Genomic DNA, 21,394 nt, shown 5'->3' with positions numbered 1-21,394 from the left:
CCGCCGCTCGGGGCTGCGCGCACGCCGCTCCCGGGGCGCATTGTACCGCCGCTCCTCATTGTTCGGGGAGCCTGACCTTTTTCTTAATTAGCTTAAAACCGCACAATAAAAAAAAAATAAAAGGGGAAAAAAGGAAGAAAAAAAAATAGAAGGAAAAAACCCCCTCGGTAAAAGCCAGTCGCAAATCAAAAGAGGCAACAGTGAGAGCAAGCAATGTGTCACCACAAGTGTCCGAGTCAATGGAAACCTTGTTAGGTGGGGAACAAGGGTCTGCGCTAACAAGCTCTTATCTGTGTTTTTGTTTTCTATTGAAGGTGCATGTCATTAGGAGGAGTGTTAACAAGAGCTCTCAATAGCTTCATATGGCCAATGGCCTCTGAATATTCATGAAGGTGTGAACAGAATGTGGGAAAGCGGTGGAAGAAAAGGCAAGAAAAGCGGCAAGAGGGCYGATTGTGCCGTGAAGAAAGGAGCCAGGGCTCTGTGGGAAAAAGGGATCCTGAATCCCTCAAACAAGAGCGTATTCCCTAGGCAAAACCTGTCCTTCAAGCTGTGGGACGGCATTGATGGAGGMAAGGAGGTGGGATTTTTCTGAGCAGCGCTGGCAGGGAACCAGGTTCTGGCATTTGAGGTGACAGTGCCCAGTTTTTTTTAAAACTAAAATCACAGCAGCCACTGGCACCTGCTTTTGGAGATGTGCAACCCTCTCTCCAGGCTTATTGGATCACAGGAGGGATCCGGAGGGTGGTTTTTGCTGGATGCCTGATACTGAAACAGGGATGAACTCACTCACATGGATGGAGAAGACAGGTGGCAAAGCAGCAATTCTGGATCTGGCTCCAGCACTGCTGTGTTCATCATGCTGAGGGGAACAACTCATCTGCACCCAGACAGAACCAYGGAATCACAGAATCAGGGACTGCTTCCTTTGGAAGGAACTGTTGACATGGTCTAATTCCACCCTCCTGCCATGGGCAGGACAYCTTMCACTATCCCAAGTCGCTCCAAGCCCCTTCCAACCCAGCCTTGAACAGTTCCAGGGACGGGGCAGCCACAGCTCCTCTGAGCATCTCCATGGCCTCCTCTGGACTCGCTGCACATCCTTCTGAAGTTGGGAAGCCCAGACACTGCACACCTGCTGCCCAGCACTTGCCACCCCTCCTGCACCTCCCTGCATCCCCACCCCTACAGAAATCCCTCATGTGCCTCTGGCAAGAGYCCAGCAGGGCTTCCCAGGGGGCAGGCAGGATAAAGAAAGATGCTTTTCCTATACACCACCTCTGTAGGCTGTGCAGCCACTGCTTCTGCTCCGTCATGGGGCCAGAGATTTCAGCTGGGCTGGTTTAACGCAGAGCTCTTCCCTGCTCATTTTGGAGCAAAATTATGCTGCAGAGTTGCCTCTTCTTGAAAGGCTCCAATCTTGTGTGTCAGTGCCAGATAAATAGTTTTCATTCAACAAATCAATGAATAGAAACAAAGTACAGCAAAATAATGTCAAGTCATTTCACTGATAACGACAGCTGCTGGGCTGCACAGAGACAGGGAGAGCAGGAGGGGGTGCGGGGGAATAGATTAAAAAATGTAAAAAGCAATGAATCACAGCTGGGGGGAAAATCATAAAGCCACAAGCCACCGCAGCTCCCACACAAACGTACACAGTATTTACTCATCTGTTTCTAACGAAATTGCGAGTAGAAGAGAAAGGAAAAGAGGGAGGGCAATGGTGAAAGCAAATTGTTCAAACTGTCTTTGTTGGAAAAGCAAAAGGGCTTTTCTTCCAGCAGGAAGCAAATAACACAGCAGCAGGAGCCAAGGGAGGGGGTGCAGCCCCAGTCTGTACCACTGCTCCTTCCTCCCACAGGTTCCTACCTTGCTGCTTTTKGGTCACCATTTCCTTGCTGCTGGTTTTCGCCTTGGAGCAGCCTGTTGCTGGTTGCTTTCAAAAGAGGAAATCCATATCTTGGGAATTCCCTGGGAAATGTRCAGCCCTGTAGGGCCAGCCTGGCAGTGTTGCATGCCTGTGCTGAGGAGCTTGAATGAACCAGCACTGATTCTCCACAGGTCTGTTGACAGGAGCAGTCTGGAAAATTATTACCCTGAGAAAAGACTTGATGCTGGGGAGGAAAACACAGGCCTTTAATCCCAGCTGCCATTCGTAGTTTTGTCATTAATTCTGTAAGATGAAGAGAGGGTTAATTRTGCCCAGGTCATAAGTTCTTCCAGGAAAGATTTTCCTGTTATCCTGTCCCAGACCAGCACTGTGACTTCAAACACTAAAAATATGCCATGACTTTAGCCCTAAAAGGACTTTGCTAAATCTTCACTCCTCTCTTGGGTCTCAGAAGCTTCCCTGGGGGCACACTAAGGATTGCAAACTGAGAACCTTGTGTAGGAATGGGGCAGAGCACAGGCCAGTGCTCCCCCTCATCCTAAACAGGGGGTGTTTCTCTGTAGGTGAAAAATCAGGAATGAGTAAAACCATGAATTGTATCTGCCTTGAGCTCCCCTGAGACTTTCTGGGATAGCACTACATGAAGTGGGGTGCTGCAAAGCCCATTCTGCTCAGAGAAAYAAACAGGAAGCTGAGCACGAGGTGATGCCATGAAGGGACACCTCTTCTCTTGCACTGCCTGTTCCACACACAGGTCCCTCCATCGGGGAACCAGGGCCACCTCCTTGCCCGTGGCACTCGTCACAGGCTGCATCCTGCAGTCCCTGGTGCGACAGCTCCGGCTGGTGGCTGCCGAGGGCTGCTAACAGCATTCACATGGAAACACTCAGGACGCTGTGCCAAGGAAATGCCTGATYCTCCCGATGGTATCCATCTCCCAAGCCACAAGGGACAGGAAACATGGCAGATGCTTTTGCGGAACACCCGACGTGCATCAAACACACATCACTGCTGCTTTCCACAGAGCTACGAGGGCAGAGATTTAATTACACAACAAGCTCTCCTAAATCAAGGAGAGAGACAGTTGAAAATAGGGTGGAAAAAAACCCAACATTTAATTCAATTTATTTAGCAGCATCTTTATTGCAACAAAGGTTTTGTAATAAAACGCAGCAAAACTAATGTCTCCACTTTACATGATTAAAAGCCATGGAGCTCGGGAGGGGGGAGGGAAGGAGCCCAATAAACCCACTGGAGTGAGACATGCAATTTTGTTAACGCAAACAGCAGGCACTTCATGTTCTCAAATTAAACACCTGAACTTCTGCTGCGCAGAACAGCCAAGTCCAAACCGCACGAAGAGCTCTCTTCCCCTTCCAAAGGGACACACAGAAAGTCTCTGCAGGGTTCTGGCACTCAAGCAAACCGGCAGGCCAAGGAAAGGGGCCTCACCTGGCCGATGTTTTGCTGATTTCCACTCCATTATTGCCTCGGCAGGGGCTGGGTGTCCCAGCAGCAGCAGAACGGCCGGACAAACAGACACACACAGCAGAGCACAACCCAGTTCTCCTGGCAAGGAATATGGGCTGGAACTCAAGAGTATGAGAATTCTCCATATCTCCTACCCAGGTTCAGACRTAGGTGCTCCAGGGTTAAAGCATTACTACACCATCCCACTTGGAAAGTTTTTCCATAGCCTATTTCCAAATGCCACTAGTAAGCAGGGAATGCATTTTCCATTCTAATATAAAGAAGTTACTTATTTTCAAAGCTTTGCTTCGTGCTTTGAGCTCATTTTTCTATTGAGTTTGTAAAAATTAGGCAGTTGTGGGTAGATACTAATTTTACTGTGTTCTGAATAAAGACATCATTGAGAACAAAGGGAGGTGGGGGTGAAACCCAACAGCTTTACACATCCCACACCCATGAGGCATCACTGGAAGCTGCACTAAAAYGGGGTGAAAGAACGTGCTTTCACCAGAAATAAGCACAACCAATCCCAACCACCTCAAAAGAGAGGAAACTGCCGGCACCAACACTCAATAACTTCACTATCTCAGCACTCAGATCCCCATATTTCATATATATTCTTAARCATATGAAAACATTCATCTCAAAGACACCTGTGCAACTAAATATCCACCACACAAGGATGGCTCAGTCCTGCTCCTGCTCAGAGCAGGGCTCCTGCTGGGCAGACACTCCTGGAAGGCAGAGGAGCCTCCACAGGGACATACCAACCTCTGGTTTGGGAGCCACAGCATAGGCTCCTCCTCACACCTTTTTGCTCCACAACCTTCCTTGCATGTGATCCCCAGGATCTCACTAGCTCTGCTTAAAACTCACATTAACCAGGAGATCTCTTAACATGCAGCAAGTGACAAAGTACAATCCCAAATATCAAAAGGCTGGAAACTTCCTCGAGTGACATTGCCATCTCCAGGACTGAAAGGCACAGCCTCATCCTGGTCCTTGGCCAGACCAACACTTCACTGTACAGGACTACTCCTCCCTGAAAATAAGGATGCAAAGTCCCTCAGCACTGACACCTTCCTACCTCTCAGCCTYGATCACAACGTGGTTTTGACTTTCTTCACTGGGAATTTAGTTGGAATCAGACTTCATCTAAGGCATCTCTTTTCCAAGAACTACAAAACTCTGGTGATAAATCCTTCCAGCACTTCCACAGGATAAGAGAGCATGGGGTCTTAAAGTGCTTAACTACAGTAAAAAGAAAAAAAAAATGGTAGGAAAGAAAAAATCCATAATTTATGTTGCAAAACAGAGYAGTTACAGTATGTAGTACTTTAATAGCTTTTTCATGTATATATTTAAAACATTGGAAGGATGCATTATTAAAAATTATATGTCAGCACTTATAATCACATCCTACCTCAAATCCAAACCTAGTCTGGTTTACTCATGTAACATTTAGCTCTTCAGTTCCCCAAAAAAACACTGTTTGATGAAGGCCATTTTTGTTMTGTTTTTTAAACAAAAGGATCAATTTCATCTTAGAAATCATACACATTAACATTCAAGGGTAATCACCTCTAGAAAAAGAACAAAAACACCCCAAAAAAAGCAAATTAATTTAATATTGAACAAAATATAAACAACCTTGRAAAAAGTGAATACTATCCATGGGTAATTTTATACATATATGTATATATGAACAGATATAGATATATGTATATATAATACAGCATAAACACGTTGGGAACACAATGGAATTCCAGAGGAACAGCTTATTTTTGTCTCTATCCACTGTKGTGTTGCAAGTGTGCTCCTCTCAAGTGCTCACTGTAACACACTCCCCAGGGATGCTGCCTTTGCTTCAGCCACAATCAACCACTAAGAAAAGACATTCCTGGAAAGCTGGGCTCCTTCTCTGCCACACCCTTCCCAAAATCAACCCGTTATTGACCTGCTAATGGCGATTTAACTGATCCACTTGTAATCGCTGAGATCTGAAAACCAGCAAACAGCCCAAACCAAGGCTCTCCACTGGAGGAAACACTCCCTGCTCGCCTGTTGGCTTTGGCTCCTTTGTGAAGCCCAAAAACCAGATCCTGTTCTCACACACGGCTTTTACAACCGTGTAACTGCCTCAGCTCCCCTCGCTTTGGTGCACATGCCCAGCGGTTTAACTGAAAAATGATGCGGTTTGATCTGATACAACCAGTCTGTTAAATCCCAGAGTTTTGGGATCAAGCTGAACAGTACAAAACCAAGGAAAGTACAAGGTTACAACAYGTGGAGTTCTAAAAGCGTAAACACTGAGAGTGATTCATTCCAGATTTCCAGCAGATGAAAAGAAAATCATGCTTTGCTTCTCTCTAGCACCAAAACAGAAAGAAAAGGAAGTTCTTAGGTTTCTAAGWAAACCAAGAAAACTTCATTGGAGTCTCAGAGGCAAGTCCCAAGGAGAGAATTTTCTGCATTAAAGAGAATAATTTTCTATGGATTTCTATCCTAAATTTTACCTGTTGTCAGTTAAAAGTGCCTTCACACACTTACGCTTTTCAGCCAAGCCTGCTGCTTAGTTAAAACCTCAGTAGCAAAAACACAACCGAGACTGCAATTCCTTGCAGGTTACCTGAAGCTTTACAGAAGGGGGTTCTCAAAGACAGCATCATCTTCATCATCATCATCATGCACAACAGTGCTAGAAAGGACCCAGGAATAGGGGACTCAACAGGGCACAAGYCTGAGAAACAGCCCCTCATACATGAGGAAATTCAACAGAACAGTTCCTATTGCCTCATATGTAAGGTCACCCCACACATCCTCTGCAGACCTTGGAATTCGAGTATTGAATTTCTAAATCCTAACAGGATGCATATGCCTACAGCATGCTGATGTGAGGGTAAGGAAGGAGTATTGCAAATCCAGCTCCAGAGTGAACATCAGGAAAAAATCTCAGCAGGATGCACTTTGAAGCTTGTTTGAAAATTTACAGTTTCAGCTTTTTAACTTGTTAGTTTGCACCTCAGAATAAAAGATTGTTATGCCCATATCACAGTAAAGTATCAATTCACTTCCCCACTGAAATCAAGTACAATCAGGATAGGTTCTCAAGCTGCTGGAAGAAAAGAGAATGACTTATCCTAGGGGAGAAGGAATCAAAGAACCTGGCATCAACTGATCTGAATCCAAACTATAAATATATCAAGAAGCAGCTCAGAAGTCTTTCTTCTTAAAAAACAATTAACATCTAGACAGGGGATGTGTCCAACTTGTGACCAGCTTCTAAGGAGTGAGACACATCCCTTTCATGAAGCATAAAAGCTATATGATAGCATTTAAAATTAATAAAAGTTGTAACCATTCAGGTAAACTTGCTGTGTAGTGAGTAAATCATCCAGTATTATGTAATAAGATACCAAGGAACACACTGTAAAAATACATCAATTATGCCATAATCCTTTTAAAAAGTGAAGATCTGGTGCTGTAGAAGTACGTTATTTTCAGTTTCAGCTCGTCCCCCAAGAGAACACCCATGGTACTGTATTATACCACAGACATTGGATTTTATTTATAGCTTAAACTTTAAAATTATTAGATCACTGTACTTTAATTTCCTGTATGGCACCAAATTTACTTTAAAAAAAGTGTCTGTGAGGGTGTGTACGTGTGTGTACATGTGGCAGGCACCAGAAAGCAATGTTCCATCCTATTTTCTCTAGTTTCCTACACCTCCCTGTCCGGAGAGCAGCTGTGGAGCAGARTTCTGAGGTCAGTCACATGGCCTTCATGGCAGCAATGCGAGAGCCCAGGTTCTCCTGCAGGTAATACAGCAGGTGCAGTTCGTAGTGCTCCCCCGACTCAGGGACCCTGATGCTGTGTCTCTCCTGAGGGTAGATCTGAAATGTAAAATGAAGTCATAAATATCCACAAGAGTTGCAGGTGCTAAGATTTAAACCAGTCCCAGAACGACATTCAGAATGTCCATGGAATGTCCCTGTACTAAGTCTGCACCTGAACTAACACACCTCATCCTCCACTGCTTGAACCCAGGAGAATCCAGTGTGAGCAGCTGTTCTGGAGGGGATCAGCCCAGCTGAACAGAGGCAGCTCCTGGCCAGAGCCATGATGTAAATCAGCACATTCYCAGGTCTGCAGGGTGGTGTGGGAACCCTGGGCTCCACCTGCACGAGCCAGCAGGGTTTAATTAAATGCAGARCCCTGTTCTACGCTGCATGAAGGCTGCTGCACTGCCTTCCAGCTGCAGACCTCCTCAGGAACGGCCTTGACTGCTTATTTGCCCAATTTTAATTTTTGTTAATTCATAAACATCTTAAATTTAAAAAAATGCTTGGCTCAAATGCTACATTTTTTTTTCTAAAATTCCAAGCTGTCCAGCACAGCCATGGTACAAGTTCCAATTCTGGACTCCTCCAAGACAGACACGTTACCTGTACACTCTAGCTCTGGCCTTACCTGTAGGTCATAGGGTTTCCCAGCTCTCACCAAAAAGCTGAGCAAAATACTGGTGTGTGCAAAGTGAACATTCTCATCCAAGAATCCGTGTAGCAGCAGCAAACGGTTTGGTCTGGGAAAAGCAAGAGACRAACAGTTCCAGACAGCATCCTACTCATTTCACAGTCCACACACATCTCTACAGAAACACTCCTCAGTAAAAAATAATTGCATTGAAAGCAGAAATTTCACAGTTGTAAACTGCTCTGGATAGACACACTTYCCAAACCTATTCCTTCCTCTCAAGAAGTTCTTCCTGCACATGCATATTACAGTCAGACCTTTTATCTGTATATCTTACTCATGCTTCCTAGCTTGGACAATACAAGGCCTTAAACCTTGCTGATTGTCAGCTCTTTAGCAAGAGGGCCCATGAGGCCAGCTTGCTCTGCTGTGCTGAACATACAAAAACATCCCAATCAACTAATTTTTATTTAGTTTAATGTGGCTTTAAAGTGCTAATCAAATTGAAGATACGTTTATTTCTTTAGTTATAAAAGMTAGTCTTTAATTACAGCTACTATAAAAGGCATTACATAAAAYGGTCTGTAATTATGCAAATGTTCATTTGAGTATTATGTTTATTAGGATTGGGTATTGGGGTTTTTTTAATTATTATTTAAAGCAATCATTTTTGACTCCACGAATACCAAGAACACAGAGATAAAAACATGTCTATGGGGCTTGACTTTTCCTGGTAGGAAAAATAGAAGACAAGAGCCAGAAGCAAACTTACTCAGAAGGAAACTTCTCAGCCTGCATGGCCACAGATCCCAGGTAGTAGCCCTGCTCGTTGTGCTCTGGGTGGCCCATGTAGCGCTCCGTGTATCCCGTGTCRTAGAAAATCCACAGCGTGACGGGAGCTCCGGCTATGGCCACCTGCCAGTGCCATGGAGAGGGGAATGACAACACTGATCCCTGACCAGGGCACRTCCCTCCCTCCCACAGCTTCATCCCACTGCAATTGTGGAACAAGCAAAGCAATCCTCGCTGTCCCTATCCCAGCTCACACACGGCACAGCTCACCTATAACCCGCATGTGCTGGAAATCAGGAAAATCCCATAGGTAAATTGGAAGCAAATCTAAACGTATCACCTGCAAGGGCTGCTGAGGGAAGTGCATTCTGTGGGGGTTTGTGGGTTTGGGTCTATTTGCATGTCTAACAGAAACWGGCAATGACAGCTCCCTAGGACTAGCTACTACCAGCTTGCAGAGAGGCTTGTGGAAAAAATGACCCATAAGACAAAAAAACAACCACAAAACCACCCAAAACCCCTTTGCATGGCAGGTKTTTCTAAAAGTAAAAATACAACAATTGTTAAGGACTGAGACAAATATTATTAAACCTCCCATATATTAAGGTTGGACTTAAAGTAAGAGTAGCCACAAGRAACAAAACACACAAGGGCAATAACCAGCTCTTCCCACATCTCTGCCCTTGAGAAATGCCTAAAGGCAGTCTGGCTTTTTATTACAGTGGTCTAAAGTCTGGCAAACATGAGAACCTCTTTCCAGTACCTCTCCCCATCCCCAGGTTGCCCTCCTGACTGCTTCAGAACACACTGCTATGCAGCAGCATGGGCAATTTGATCTGGGAATAGATCAGTCTGCAAAGGAACTACTCTCTCAGGGCCGAAAASAGGGAGGATGAGATGGAGGTGTTGTTTTTCACTAGGATCATTTCCCTCACCTGGTTCACAATATAAAGAGCTCAGCTGGCACAAAGTGGGCAGCAGCTGGCACTACCAGCACAGGAGACCTGAGACAGGTAGGGCTACACGAGCAAAGTCATTGCAAGCTCAACAGTCCAACAGTTGCTAGGAAAGCAACTTCATTCTTAAGTCACCCAAATAGAAAAATTGTGTCTGCACCACCACAGTAAGTACTCAATGCATGAACATACCCTGAAGATATCTGACCTCTGTGTTAAAGCCATTAGGGAGAGGTAGCCTCCGTAGGACCAGCCATGAATGCCGACACGCTCCAAGTCGATGAAGTCATACTGTGATGCCAAATATTGCAGCCCTTCCACCTGGTCATCAATTTCTATCTGTCCCTGGGAGGGCAGAGACAAAGGTAAGTTCTGTTAGTTACAGACGAAAGTTTCATTCTCAGGATTGCCCAAGGTAAGCACCTTCACAGCTTTGGTGCTCAAGAGTGATCCATGGTCAGAACRCAACTGTCCTGCTTCATGTGAGCTGCAAATTGTACCTGTGGGGAGCCACAGCCTCCTTATGAACTATCCCGTGCCAGCCTGCAGCTGCTTCACAACCTCGAACCACGACATTTTATCTTTCCCATAGCACACATCTGTCCTCCTTCTAATCTCACCTATACACACTTCCTTGTCCCCAAACCCAGGGAGTGTCATTCTGTGYTGGGCACCTGTGCCAAACCAGTGCTTCAGTGCTGGTAACACTGGGACTCCAAYCCATCTGGCTGAGAACAGAGCCAGWCTCACAGTCCACTTACCATTTTGTATTTAAATGCTCCTTCAAACTTCAGCCCTCGGTGGCAGGAGCCCCTGTTGTCAATGACAACGACAACGTAGCCCAAAGAGGCCAAAGTGTTCAGTCGGAAGTACTTGATTCCTTTAAACCGGTTGTTCACCAGCTGCACCTGGAATACAAGAGCAGCAGAACTTAGCATCAGTATTAAAAGGTCACCTCTTAATCAATCCAATTTTGGATTTCGTTTATATTTACCTCCCTTTAAATACTTTACACAATTTTATAATGTGAAGTTTTCCCTACTCCCTGCTGCAGGATTCCCTCTCCCTGCCACGAAATAAACCCTTCCTCCATTAAAACAAACCATTTTGTGTCATGGGTATGAAGAGCTGAACTGAGGTCCAATGAGGCAACTGGAGAGGAGGAGGAGACAGAACTGGGAACAAGGACTACCTGATTCCCTTTTCTTATAGTTCCAGCTTTGCTACTCCTACCATCTAAGTGGCAGTGCCTGGATCCATGACCTGGGAATCATGAATCCTTAYATCACCTTTGGCCAAGCACCTACTCACCAAACAGGCAAAATGCCACCCCTGCTCTCAGCACAGTGCAGGAACTGTTCATGGAGGAGAGCAGTGGAGTGATCCCAGCCAGCCCACCCCACTGCTCACCAACTCACCTGAGGGCCTCCATAGATGAAAAGCACCGTGGGGTATTTCTTCCCAGGYTGCAGGTTGTGGGGTTTGTACATCATTCCATACAGCGTGAACCCCGTGGAGCTCTCGAAGGAGAACACTTCAGGGGGAATGTAATCGGGAAGAGGACCTACCATGGGAGGGAACAGAGAGCCTGGTTTAAAAGGGAAAGGATGAGTAACACAGCCCTGCTTCACCACTGCCCTGTCACCAGTCTCACTGCAATCCCAGGGGAGCTCTCCTTCGCTTCCCAGTGGATGTGGCTGGGTCCAGCCAGAGACTGGGAATGCCCCAGCCCAAGGAGAGCTTCCTGAGCCCTATCACATTCCCATCCCTGCTCTCATGTGAACACAGCAACTGTTCTTCCCTGACACAGCCATTACAGATGGCCCACCCCTACCTAAGCCCACTTAGGACTCCCTACATTAACACACAGAAAGCACAGAACATGGAGTATGTCTCAGGWAAGGAGAAATGAAAGGGAACAGAAATCAAATATAAGATTATAGCCCTAGAGCTGTCTCACAAAGACACGAGTAGGCAGCAGCACACACTATTTAAGAAGTGCACCTCCCTCCCCAGGAACACACTCTTCAGCAGGCACATCACACAGAGCAAGTGAGTGCACTTAAATCCCTCCTGAGCTAAAACTGGAAGAAGTAGCTTGGTAATTTCCACTCTAAATTCCTTCATGGTCTGTTTTTATCCATTTGTTGCTGAGCTGAAAATGTCCCTCCTGTACTTCACAGACCTCCTCACACAAGCCTGAGTTTCAGACACAAATCTGGTCAGCCACAACAACAAATCTGAAGCAAGCATATGCTGGGATATCTTTCGTCCTGTGATCCTGCTTGTCCTTTTCCTGCTCCTCATCCATGCCATTACCTGCTGAATCTAAAATGGTAGCCCAGAATTCCTTAGTCCTGTGAGCTGCATCATCTTCTGATCCCGTCAGCCTGTATAGTGAGACACAGTGGGGGTTCTTCTGATTACTGTACTTGCTGATGAACATGTCACAGTCCTGGGGAGAAAAAGAACATGCCTTGAACTCCTTGGTGCAGATTCACAAGCAAGTCATCATTTCTTTTTGCATTTAGATCTTTCAGAAGATGCTTACGGACCAAATTAAACCAAAAATCTGAGCACTTTTGACTCTGACTACAGTCCTTAATACTYCAAACCCAAAAGTGGTATGAGGAGCTGGCCACACACTTTCTTCTGGGTCACAAATTCCCAGCTGGATTCCTGGAACTCGACCCAATGCTGCCCAGGCTSCTCCCCTCTGGTGATTGCTTTCTAGTCCACTGCAGGCACAGAGTCAGGCTCAAAGAGTTTGAAACAATTCATCCTGGCTCCTTTTGCCTGAAGTGAGCTGGAGAGCAACGGAACTAGGAGGTCAAGTCTGGTTTCCAGGGTGGTTTTGCACACTGACTGTACAAGACACAGGAAGGCACAACACAGCCTAAAATCTGCTTTTGTTATATATAAATACTGCCCTGTCTGCTGAATGACAGGATAAGCCTGGCCTAAGGCAGGTACCTGGCTGACACAGCAGGCGTGTGAGTAACCACGCTCTGTCAGACGCTTCACTTCCCCGGGGTTCTCGTAGTTAACAACRTACAAGTGATGCTCCAGAGGTGAGTCTTTTGTGCCTTGAAAGTACACCAGTTTTTTGGCTTCATCCACATARATCTGTCAGGAACAAAACAAACAGCATATCCTTCAATATCCAGTTCTACCACATCAAAGTCTCCCCCACATCCCTCCTGCCCCACTTCCATCATTGTTGCAGCCCAGCAATCTGCAAGGCATAAGCCAACCAATCTTACTACCCACAACTCTGACAGTTTGATTCAAATGATCAAAGAATTCATCCAGCTCAGAGCTGGAAGAGCAGCAGTTTGGGGACCATTCCTTCCCTCCGTGTGCAAGCTCACCAGTTAAACAGAACAGAAATACTGTGTATTTTAGCTTAAGCCAGACTGTATTAATAGATTGATGCCAATGCCTCCATGGCACCTTCTCCCTGCAGTGTGTGTGGTAGGATATCCATAAAGCAAGAACAAGACTTACATTGGATCCATGTCTGCCAAGCACTTCCCATTCCCCACTGGTAATTGCTATCTCCTCTTTGATGAGGCACTTGAAATCACCTGCAAATAGCCAACATACAGAGATTATTATTTCTAAAAACATTTTGTCACTTGCATAGAAATAAAGGTTTTACACTGAACAATAGGCAGGCAAAAGAAATATGAGGTGACAAAACTGGAGAATTTTGAAAGAACTCTGCTTTTATAAGATGATTTCATTACCCTTAGAATGAGGGAGATTTAGCAAGAAAAAGAACTCAGATGAATTCAGAGAAATCTAATCAGCCCAAGATATCATGTGGAAAAAAGACCCAAAACAGYTGCATAAAACTAGGACCTCTAGTAAAACCAAGTGAATTTCTTGTCCATACAGAGTTTGGGAGGGTGCCTTCAGCCAGCATAAAGTTGTGAATTTAAGAACACATGCTGTGGAAAAAACCCCCTCTAGGAGCTTTGCACACAATAATTTCCTGCATCTGAGCAAGACCAAGTTTCAGCAGCGAAGAGGAAAAGCCAACTATGTCTCACAGTATCACAGGGAACGTCTTTCCCATCTGGTTTTTGGAAACTTTTCCCTCTAGTCCATAAGGAAGGATGGGAGTTAAAATTAAGGCATGCTGAAAACAAAATAACCCCTGTGCAATTTCCAGAGGAATGACTGTACACTAAAGTGCTTTCCTGGACAACAGCAGAAGTTTCCAACAAGACAGTAATTCCTGCCAGCTGGAAGGACATTTATTTCCTCACTGGTCAGCAACAAATGCCCAATTAAAGCACAAGAATAATTCCCCTTACTCGGAGCAGGGAGGCCTCCACAGGACCGTTTGTACTTGCTCTCCTTCAGAACCGAGGTGACTTTGTACAGGTGCCGGAATCCTGTTTTGCACTCAGAGGCAAAAATGAACTCTATTTCATCTTCCTGGGTTTGAGGGAAGACATGGAAGATATCATGGATCTGCAGAGACAGAGCAGTGGATTATTGTTATCAGCATGACTCTGGCACTGCAGTCACACACAATACGTTCCTCTTGCTGTTCAACACAGACCACACAGTCCAGGCTATAACTGGGTGCAGCACTGTCCCTTACTGGGAGAACCAGCTACACTTGGAGCCAGGGAGGGTCCACAGCCAGTGCCACATTCACACAGCTCCAGCTTTATGCCAGTCTAACTCGACATCCTGGTCACCAAACTATTCTACTTTTTCTGCATCTGCCCTTCTAGTTTAGACACAAAGGTAGGTCCAGATCTGCAGACCTCTGTCCTGCRCTGCCTGCAAGTGAAGGCTTATTTAAAGGATGAGCTGACATCATCTCCCACTCATCAACATGTCAGCTCTTGCTTCAAGGGACAATCTCTGGAGGGACTTRGGAGCATTTATCTTCACAGTATGAGCTGCCAGTCAAAAACCACTTTAGACAGTAAAAATAATGGAGAAAGGAAAACTCACTGCACCATYCTGAAACCAAGCACTTACTAAGGAGAAAATGTGATATCACAGAGAGCACTCGCTGTACAGGGACCATTCACTGGAGGGCTTTGTGCAAATGCTGTCTGCTGAAAGATCCAACCACATGCCAGCCAAGTGATTGATGCTCTCAGGCACATCTCCAATAGGATGTCACTGTAGAGACATGGATCTCTATTTGCAGCAGTGTGAGGAGAGGCACAGTTTGCAGCAGTGACCAGGCACACCCATGACTGCTGTCAGCACAGGCCCTACCGTTCACCTCCCAGAACATCACACTCTTAATCTGTTTCACCAGACTAGATGTAGTTCAGGAGGGGTTCAATGCCTGTTAGCTGACTCTCAGGACTTGTTAACCCARTGCCATCTTGACAGATCTTTGTTGGCTGGAGAGTATTTCACCAGGTAGCACTGGTGGTGGTCAAAGGGTTGCCTGGGAACACCAGAACACGGGGCTCCACTCCTGACTCTGAGCACTGCATATACTCAAGCAAAGCAACTCTGTTTTCACATCCCAAATCTGTTCTCTACATCCCATCTTCTACAGCAGGAAGCACCAAGTATGCACAGAACTTTCACGATGGGATCACTCTCCTTGGCAGCATAGTAACACCAACACTGCTCGAGAGCTACAAGCTGTCAGAAAAGGCTGAAATTCAAATTCTTACATTTATCCAGATGTCCGTCGTTTCYTCATAAATAATGAAAGGTGCAACAGAATCTGGTACAGCATCAATAAGTTTCTGCCTTTCCATTGCATCATCTTCTATGGGGATGAATAATGCAGGAGGGATCAGGACTATCTGAAGCCGAGTTTGGGAGCGATCCAGCAAGATGGACCAGATGCTGTTGAGGACACAGATATTAGAGAAAATAACATGCAACCATGGGTATGACACAGGTCTGAAAATCTCAGCAGACACTCAGTAGCACTAGGCATTTTGAGGGAGTCAAGAAAAATTCAATTGCAGATTAAGTCACGTGCAAAATTTCACCCACATAAACAAATTTCTTCTACAACACAAGAACCTATTTTGCTTCATTTWAATATTGCATAAGCACTGCAAGTTCAAAAGTTTAACTCATTCTGTTCTCCCCGATTTGTATTGTGCTTCAAGGGAGAAAGAGGAGAGAAAAATCAGAGGGAATAATGAAACAGAAAAAATTGATTTGAAATTTCAGGATGCTTGTGAAAATACTGTTGTTAGATCTACACCTGGCAGAGAATAACGCTGGCACCCAAAGGGACTGGCAGCAGACCCCGCCATATTCTGATGGCTTTACATGTAGCTCTAACAATAATCCAGCAAAAACCAGGATAATGTAGCAAATGCGTCCCTGGATTTCTTCAACATTTGGATGAGAGTGAAATTACACAGGTGAAAACCATCTTCAAAAACTGGAGAAGTGCAATTCTGGTAAAYCATGGAATCATTTAAGTTGGAAAAGGCCCTTAAGATCATCAAGTCCAACCAAGTTTGGCAGTTTCCTCCAGCACTGCCAAACCCACCACTAACCATGTCCCCAAGTGCCACATCTACAMAGCTTTTAAGACCCTCCAGGGATGGTGATTCCACCACTGCCCAGGAYAGCCTGTGCCAGGGCTGGACAACCCTTTCAGTGAAATATCCTTTCGGAGAAGCTTCTGGTGAGTTAGAAACACTGTACTACATCATCTACAGGGTTAAAATGACATGCAAATGTAAGTAGCACTTACAGCAGGTTTTCTGATCAGTAAGTCTGGTCAGCAAGGATGGTCCAGTGGTTAGGGCGCTAGCCTAGGGCCTGGGGGACCTGGGCTCATTTCTCTCCTCAGCCACAGACTTCCTGCGTGACCATGGCAAGGCACTTAACCTCTCTGGGCTTCAGTTCCCCATCTGTAAAATGGGGATAATAGCACTGCACTCTCTCTCACAGGGATGCTGAGAGGACACACACATCAAAGGCTGCGAGTGCCCAAACCCAAAGCAGTAGGGYCAGGGAGCAGAGAAAGACACAAGGAGGGCTCTGGTTTGGCTTTTGGAAAAATGGTCCCCTTTGCACAAACAAGTTGGTAGCAATGTGAAAGTGAAAGCAGGCTTAAGCTGGAAGAAGACAGAGACCACTACAATCTGCTTCTGACTGTATCACCCCAAACCCTCTGAGCAGAGACAGGATTAACATACGCACTATTTTCCTTCTGGCGTCCACCCAGCTCTAGCAATGTACTCTACTCCTTCAAAGAGGATCTCGAAGGGCTGAACTAGCTCTTTATCCACAACATCTGCAATCTGTTGACAAAGCAGCAATTCAGTGACACTGAGATGAACCCCCACAACCAGTCTTTCATGCACGATGAGAGTCTGGACACAGAAGGCTTTTTCTGTGCAGCTCATGCARTTTAGATTGTTCAGCCTTTGAAACATAGGGGATTGAATCCTGTCTGTAGCCAGACCCCAGCACAGCAGGAGAACTGCACACTGCCAGTGCAGCCAGGGCTGGGACCAGAGAAAGCAGGATGCTRGTCACAAACCCAGCATTCATCTTGGACAACTCACTTGGAACTCGCAGTTCCCCTCTGTAAAGGGGAGGTGATTTGTACCAAACTGTTTTATAGGGTTTTCATGGATAGGTGCTGAACGTCCTGCATGACATCCAGCTATCAATGTGGCTCTAATTCATGATATACAGTGCTGCAGTCTGTCCCTGCTGACACTGGGAACAAGTCCCAGTGGTACCCAAAGGGCCCTGAAGGCTTTCCCTGCCTTTGCTGGCTGACACCAGCATCACTATCCCAGCAGGTGACTGCTGATGGCTGAAGTAGCTCAAGATTTGGGAGAATTCCAATAATTTATGGCTGCTAATGTATCTGTTTGATAAGATCAATTTGCCATCTGTCCAAAGATCCTGGAYTGGGCTGTGGAAATTTCTGCATCTGTTTAAAAAATCCCAGGACAAAAGCAAAGTTCATCTCTTTCCATATGTTCATGCTTTTGTAGGGTGATATACTGTATTTGCAATCCAATTTTCCCAATATCTGCAGCCAATCAAGAGATCACTTGCATAAGGTCTAACCATTCACACCTATAATACTCTGCTCTGCAGCTGAGTTCACACACCAGTGGTAGCAAAGGAAAGCACAGCCTTGAGAAACACTGCTGCACACTGAGTATATCTGCACAGGAACGAGCCAAGGGCACTGCCTCCAGAGAAGCCAGGAAGCCATTACAACAAGGAAAGTTTCTGTGTACTAACTGGAAAATGAATTTTGCAAAAAAAAAAAAAATCATAGCAATTGTAAGTATTTGGCAAAAAAAAAAAAAGAACATAAACTTACTCTGCCTTCTGCATTGATTGTCACTTCAGAGATCTTGAAAGTGACCTTTGGATTTGCTGTACCTATAAAAACAGATGTTAGCAGTCAGGCACCAATTGTTTGCTGTGGATTATTGTGGTGTTATTCATACAGRAGTGGAAAAGGCAAACAGCAGAATGCTCTTTGATCAAATAACCTCCCTGCATGTGTGAGAGACAGCACAAAACTGGGCACAGAAAAAAGAAACTGCAAACGTGAGGAGATTTAGAGGATGTAATCCCACACAGAGATCAAGAGCCACACTACTGTCACAGTCTTCTCTCCAAGTCAGGGGATGCATTTATAGGGTGGAAGTAAATGCTCAGGAGTTATTGGGATAGCAAAGCAAGCTTTGCTTCACTGTTTGGCTGTTATTCCAAGGTAGCACATAGAAAGTGATCCAGTTCTAAAAAGGACCTGTGAAAATTAAACACCTAAAAATATATTGCCATCACTAGTGTCATTAATATAATAAAGAYACATATTGTTTGTTTTTAAGAGATTTGGTCTTTGGTCAGCTTGTTTTTTTTTGCACTGAACATAGCCATGGCAAAATATTCTCAGAAAACTGAGTGTTCACAAGCATCAGAAAAACCACGASGTGTCACCTTTTGCTTTCCAGCCTCATACTGAGCCTTTCTCKCTCCTTGATACAAGTTCTAGATCAGGAAAAGCAGAAGGCTTTTCCCAGTGAATTGGGGAATCTAAAATATCTAGATGAATTCTGCAGCTTGAGAAGGTCAGCCAAACAGAAGATGTTTCTCCAAAAAATGAAGATTTCAGGAGTGAGGAAAAAGAGCAAACCACTATTACCTGAGCAATGTGTCCTGCTGAGACAGCAGGGACATCTCAGAAGGGTTGAACTGTTCAAACTTGCCCCACACCTGACAGTGAACCCAGTGACCCTCAGCAGCTCTGCTTAAAACCCACTTCCCTGCTTCCAGTGGCACTGCACTTCAAGCCTGCCCTCAGCCCCTCACTGCTGAAGCCTTCAGATCATCCACTGTTTGCAAATGTGACCACAGGCAGTTTTCCTGGCAAGCTGCAGCAGGACAGGTTTGCTGTTCGAAGTCCAAGAGCAACCCTGGAGATCAGAGTCCTCCAGAACTTGAATTGACAGGGCAGTGCCAGCAGCTTAAGAGAAATGCTCCCAAAACCCCAAAAGGCTGTGGTTCTGCAGCTGTTCCCTCAGAAACACAGGGCTGTAATGACAATCAACTCCTCAACAACTCAGGTGTKCCAGGATCCCAGAGAGCAGCTCAAACAGTGACAATGAGAGAGGGTTCCTGCCAACTCCTGACACTCAGAGCCCTCAGTAACCACATGGCTGCACTATCAGCACAGTCACCAGTGACTCCTGCAGCCYCCAGAGCAGCTTCCCCAAACACATGTCCACCACCTGGACACCAATTCAAAGAMTACTCAACATCTCTCCGACATCTCCCTGCTCTAGGCTTGGAGAATCACTGCTGTCAGGCACATGGAATAAAACAGGTTTCTTCAGAAATARGGGTGTAACGTTTCAGAGTCTCACCAGTTTTGGGGTACCGGAAGGAATCTGTTCTTCTTGTCTCCAGCATGGGTGATGTGACATGGATGATTTCCACCTCTGACTCATCATTTTCTTCATAAAGAATTTGAAGAACTTTACCCCCATCCAGTGCTGTAAACGAATTCACATTACAAAATTACAGAATGGAATTATCAGTTATTGCAGGCATCAATACTCTCCCAGGAGCATGAGCAGATTGGAAAGATGAAGAAAAACCCARCAAAACCCGTGGTACATGTTTCATTAAACAAAACACTGAGACTCTTGCAACTCCCACCACTTTTTTCTGTTGTGAGAAGGAAAGTCTCTCCCCTCACTGCTCACAAGGCCCTTGTAACATGTCCCTTGCTGCAGAAGCTCCAAAGGAGGTCATTCCCATCWTGCATAAAGAGGAGAGAACTCTGCATTGGACAGCGCCTGTCAGACACACTGCACCCCCACACTTACTTGGCTGTGCCTTTGGGCACCACCAGTAGCCAGTGTATCTGTCAAACTCCTCCTGCAGCACAAAAGTAGCCACGCCAGCAGATTTTGGATCCTCCTCAACATTGGCCAGTTCTAAAAAAAGACCCAAAGAATTAGTTCATGATGTTCTGCAGAACCAAACCAGTTCTGCATTATCCCAAACACAGCCCAAGTGCACCCCCAGGGAACAATTACAGGATAATAAATCTGACTTCTCAGCAGATCTGTTTTCTGCTTCCAGCTTTCTCTGTTCATGTATTTAGGGAGGATTTAATCCTCTCTGACATGGCAGTTTCTTTTAGGAAAGGAAAGCCATTTTCTCTTCTTACTTCTACCTAATCAGACCCTCAACTAGTCAAAGAAAGAAAATGTTCTCTCTACCTGAGCTCAGTGAATTTGAACTACAACTTTTAAGAAAATCAAAACTCTAAACCTTTTTGAACAAGTGAAACTGAAAACATGAACATCCAGAAAAGTGAAAGCATTAGTATTTCCTTCACTGTACAAACCAAAAGTAACAGCCTTACATAACATCTCAAAATGATGACATATCCATAGGGCTTCAATATTTTTCCTGTTACCCTGGAGGTAACTTAGCAGCGCTCCATAAATAATTATCATCTGAGAAGGAGTCATTGCTACAGTTTATTTTTACTGTACTTACATAATATTTTAATATTAAGCATTTAAATAGTCTAAAGCATTATTGTRAAGTGTCAGAAATTTCAATTGACTAAAATTTAGATTATATAGTTTAAATACAAAATGCAATTGATTTTTGAAGTGTTCTATCCACAATTTCCCATTTTCTTTCTTCCAGGATAAATGCCTACAACAGAGTTGGAGAGGATAAGAAGTGAGAACCTAAGTTATTGACTATGAGGGGCCAGCAGAAGCCCCAGTGCTATTCAGAAACTGCCTAAATTRTTTCTAAGAGTCTCTGCAGCCTGATTTCACTGACAGAAACTTTCCTCCAGCTCTATTCCACCCACAGCTCCTCCACACAAAAAAAGGCTGTTCCAGTGAAGAGCAATGTGCTGTGTTTCAGGAGAAGAGCCTTTCCATATGTATCCAACAAACAACTCATTCTGCCAGATTGCAAAGTGCAGGGAAAAGAATCATCCCACAATATCTGCACCACAGGAAGTCTACAGAATGTGACAAACAAGGTGGAATAAACAGCGGTCATTACCCCCATTTCAGGAGAACCTTTAGTGCCATTGCTTAATTCAGTCTAGCAAGAACAAGTGCAGAGGAGGTGCAGGAATTTAATTCAGGATGCATTACCATTGTGCACAAACGTCAGCCTCCTTTCTTCCCTGGATTCTATATTAGATATCCAGATGTCATTGCAATGGATAAACGCAATCCAATTTGGATCAGCTGGACAAAGCTTGGGATCCATCCGGATATTTGGACAACTGGTCTCTATTAGAATGGGTCTTAAAGGCTGTTGCTGTTTG

At 45.0% G+C, this 21,394-nt stretch overlaps 1 protein-coding gene across 2 annotated transcripts in view; it reads right to left on the bottom strand.

Annotated features, from left to right (window-relative positions):
• Positions 1-2,996: 2,996 nt before the first annotated feature.
• The window catches only part of DPP8 (dipeptidyl peptidase 8), a 24,348-nt gene continuing 5,950 nt past the window's right edge, over positions 2,997-21,394 (bottom strand). The window contains exons 5-20 of one of the 2 annotated variants that reach the window (XM_057372318.1): positions 21,219-21,387; positions 19,914-20,024; positions 19,449-19,577; positions 17,897-17,958; positions 16,750-16,850; positions 15,249-15,426; positions 13,908-14,067; positions 13,093-13,172; positions 12,559-12,711; positions 11,905-12,040; positions 11,004-11,149; positions 10,347-10,493; positions 9,778-9,930; positions 8,610-8,752; positions 7,835-7,946; positions 2,997-7,257 (exon numbers count right to left, since the gene is read on the bottom strand). In XM_057372318.1, coding sequence (XP_057228301.1) covers positions 7,135-7,257; positions 7,835-7,946; positions 8,610-8,752; positions 9,778-9,930; positions 10,347-10,493; positions 11,004-11,149; positions 11,905-12,040; positions 12,559-12,711; positions 13,093-13,172; positions 13,908-14,067; positions 15,249-15,426; positions 16,750-16,850; positions 17,897-17,958; positions 19,449-19,577; positions 19,914-20,024; positions 21,219-21,387 — 2,103 coding nt within the window. In that variant the 3' untranslated portion in view covers positions 2,997-7,134. Of the gene's footprint in view, positions 7,258-7,834; positions 7,947-8,609; positions 8,753-9,777; positions 9,931-10,346; positions 10,494-11,003; positions 11,150-11,904; positions 12,041-12,558; positions 12,712-13,092; positions 13,173-13,907; positions 14,068-15,248; positions 15,427-16,745; positions 16,851-17,896; positions 17,959-19,448; positions 19,578-19,913; positions 20,025-21,218; positions 21,388-21,394 lie in introns of those variants that run through there. The other variant, XM_057372319.1, reaches the window with a different exon arrangement.

This window comes from Malurus melanocephalus, unplaced genomic scaffold (genome assembly GCF_030028575.1).
Source record: "Malurus melanocephalus ecotype Western Australia unplaced genomic scaffold, MMel_1.1 scaffold_169, whole genome shotgun sequence".
NCBI lineage: Eukaryota > Metazoa > Chordata > Aves > Passeriformes > Maluridae > Malurus > Malurus melanocephalus.
The sequence above is the reverse complement of the archived record's forward strand: the minus strand, read 5'-3'. Positions and strand labels throughout refer to the sequence as shown.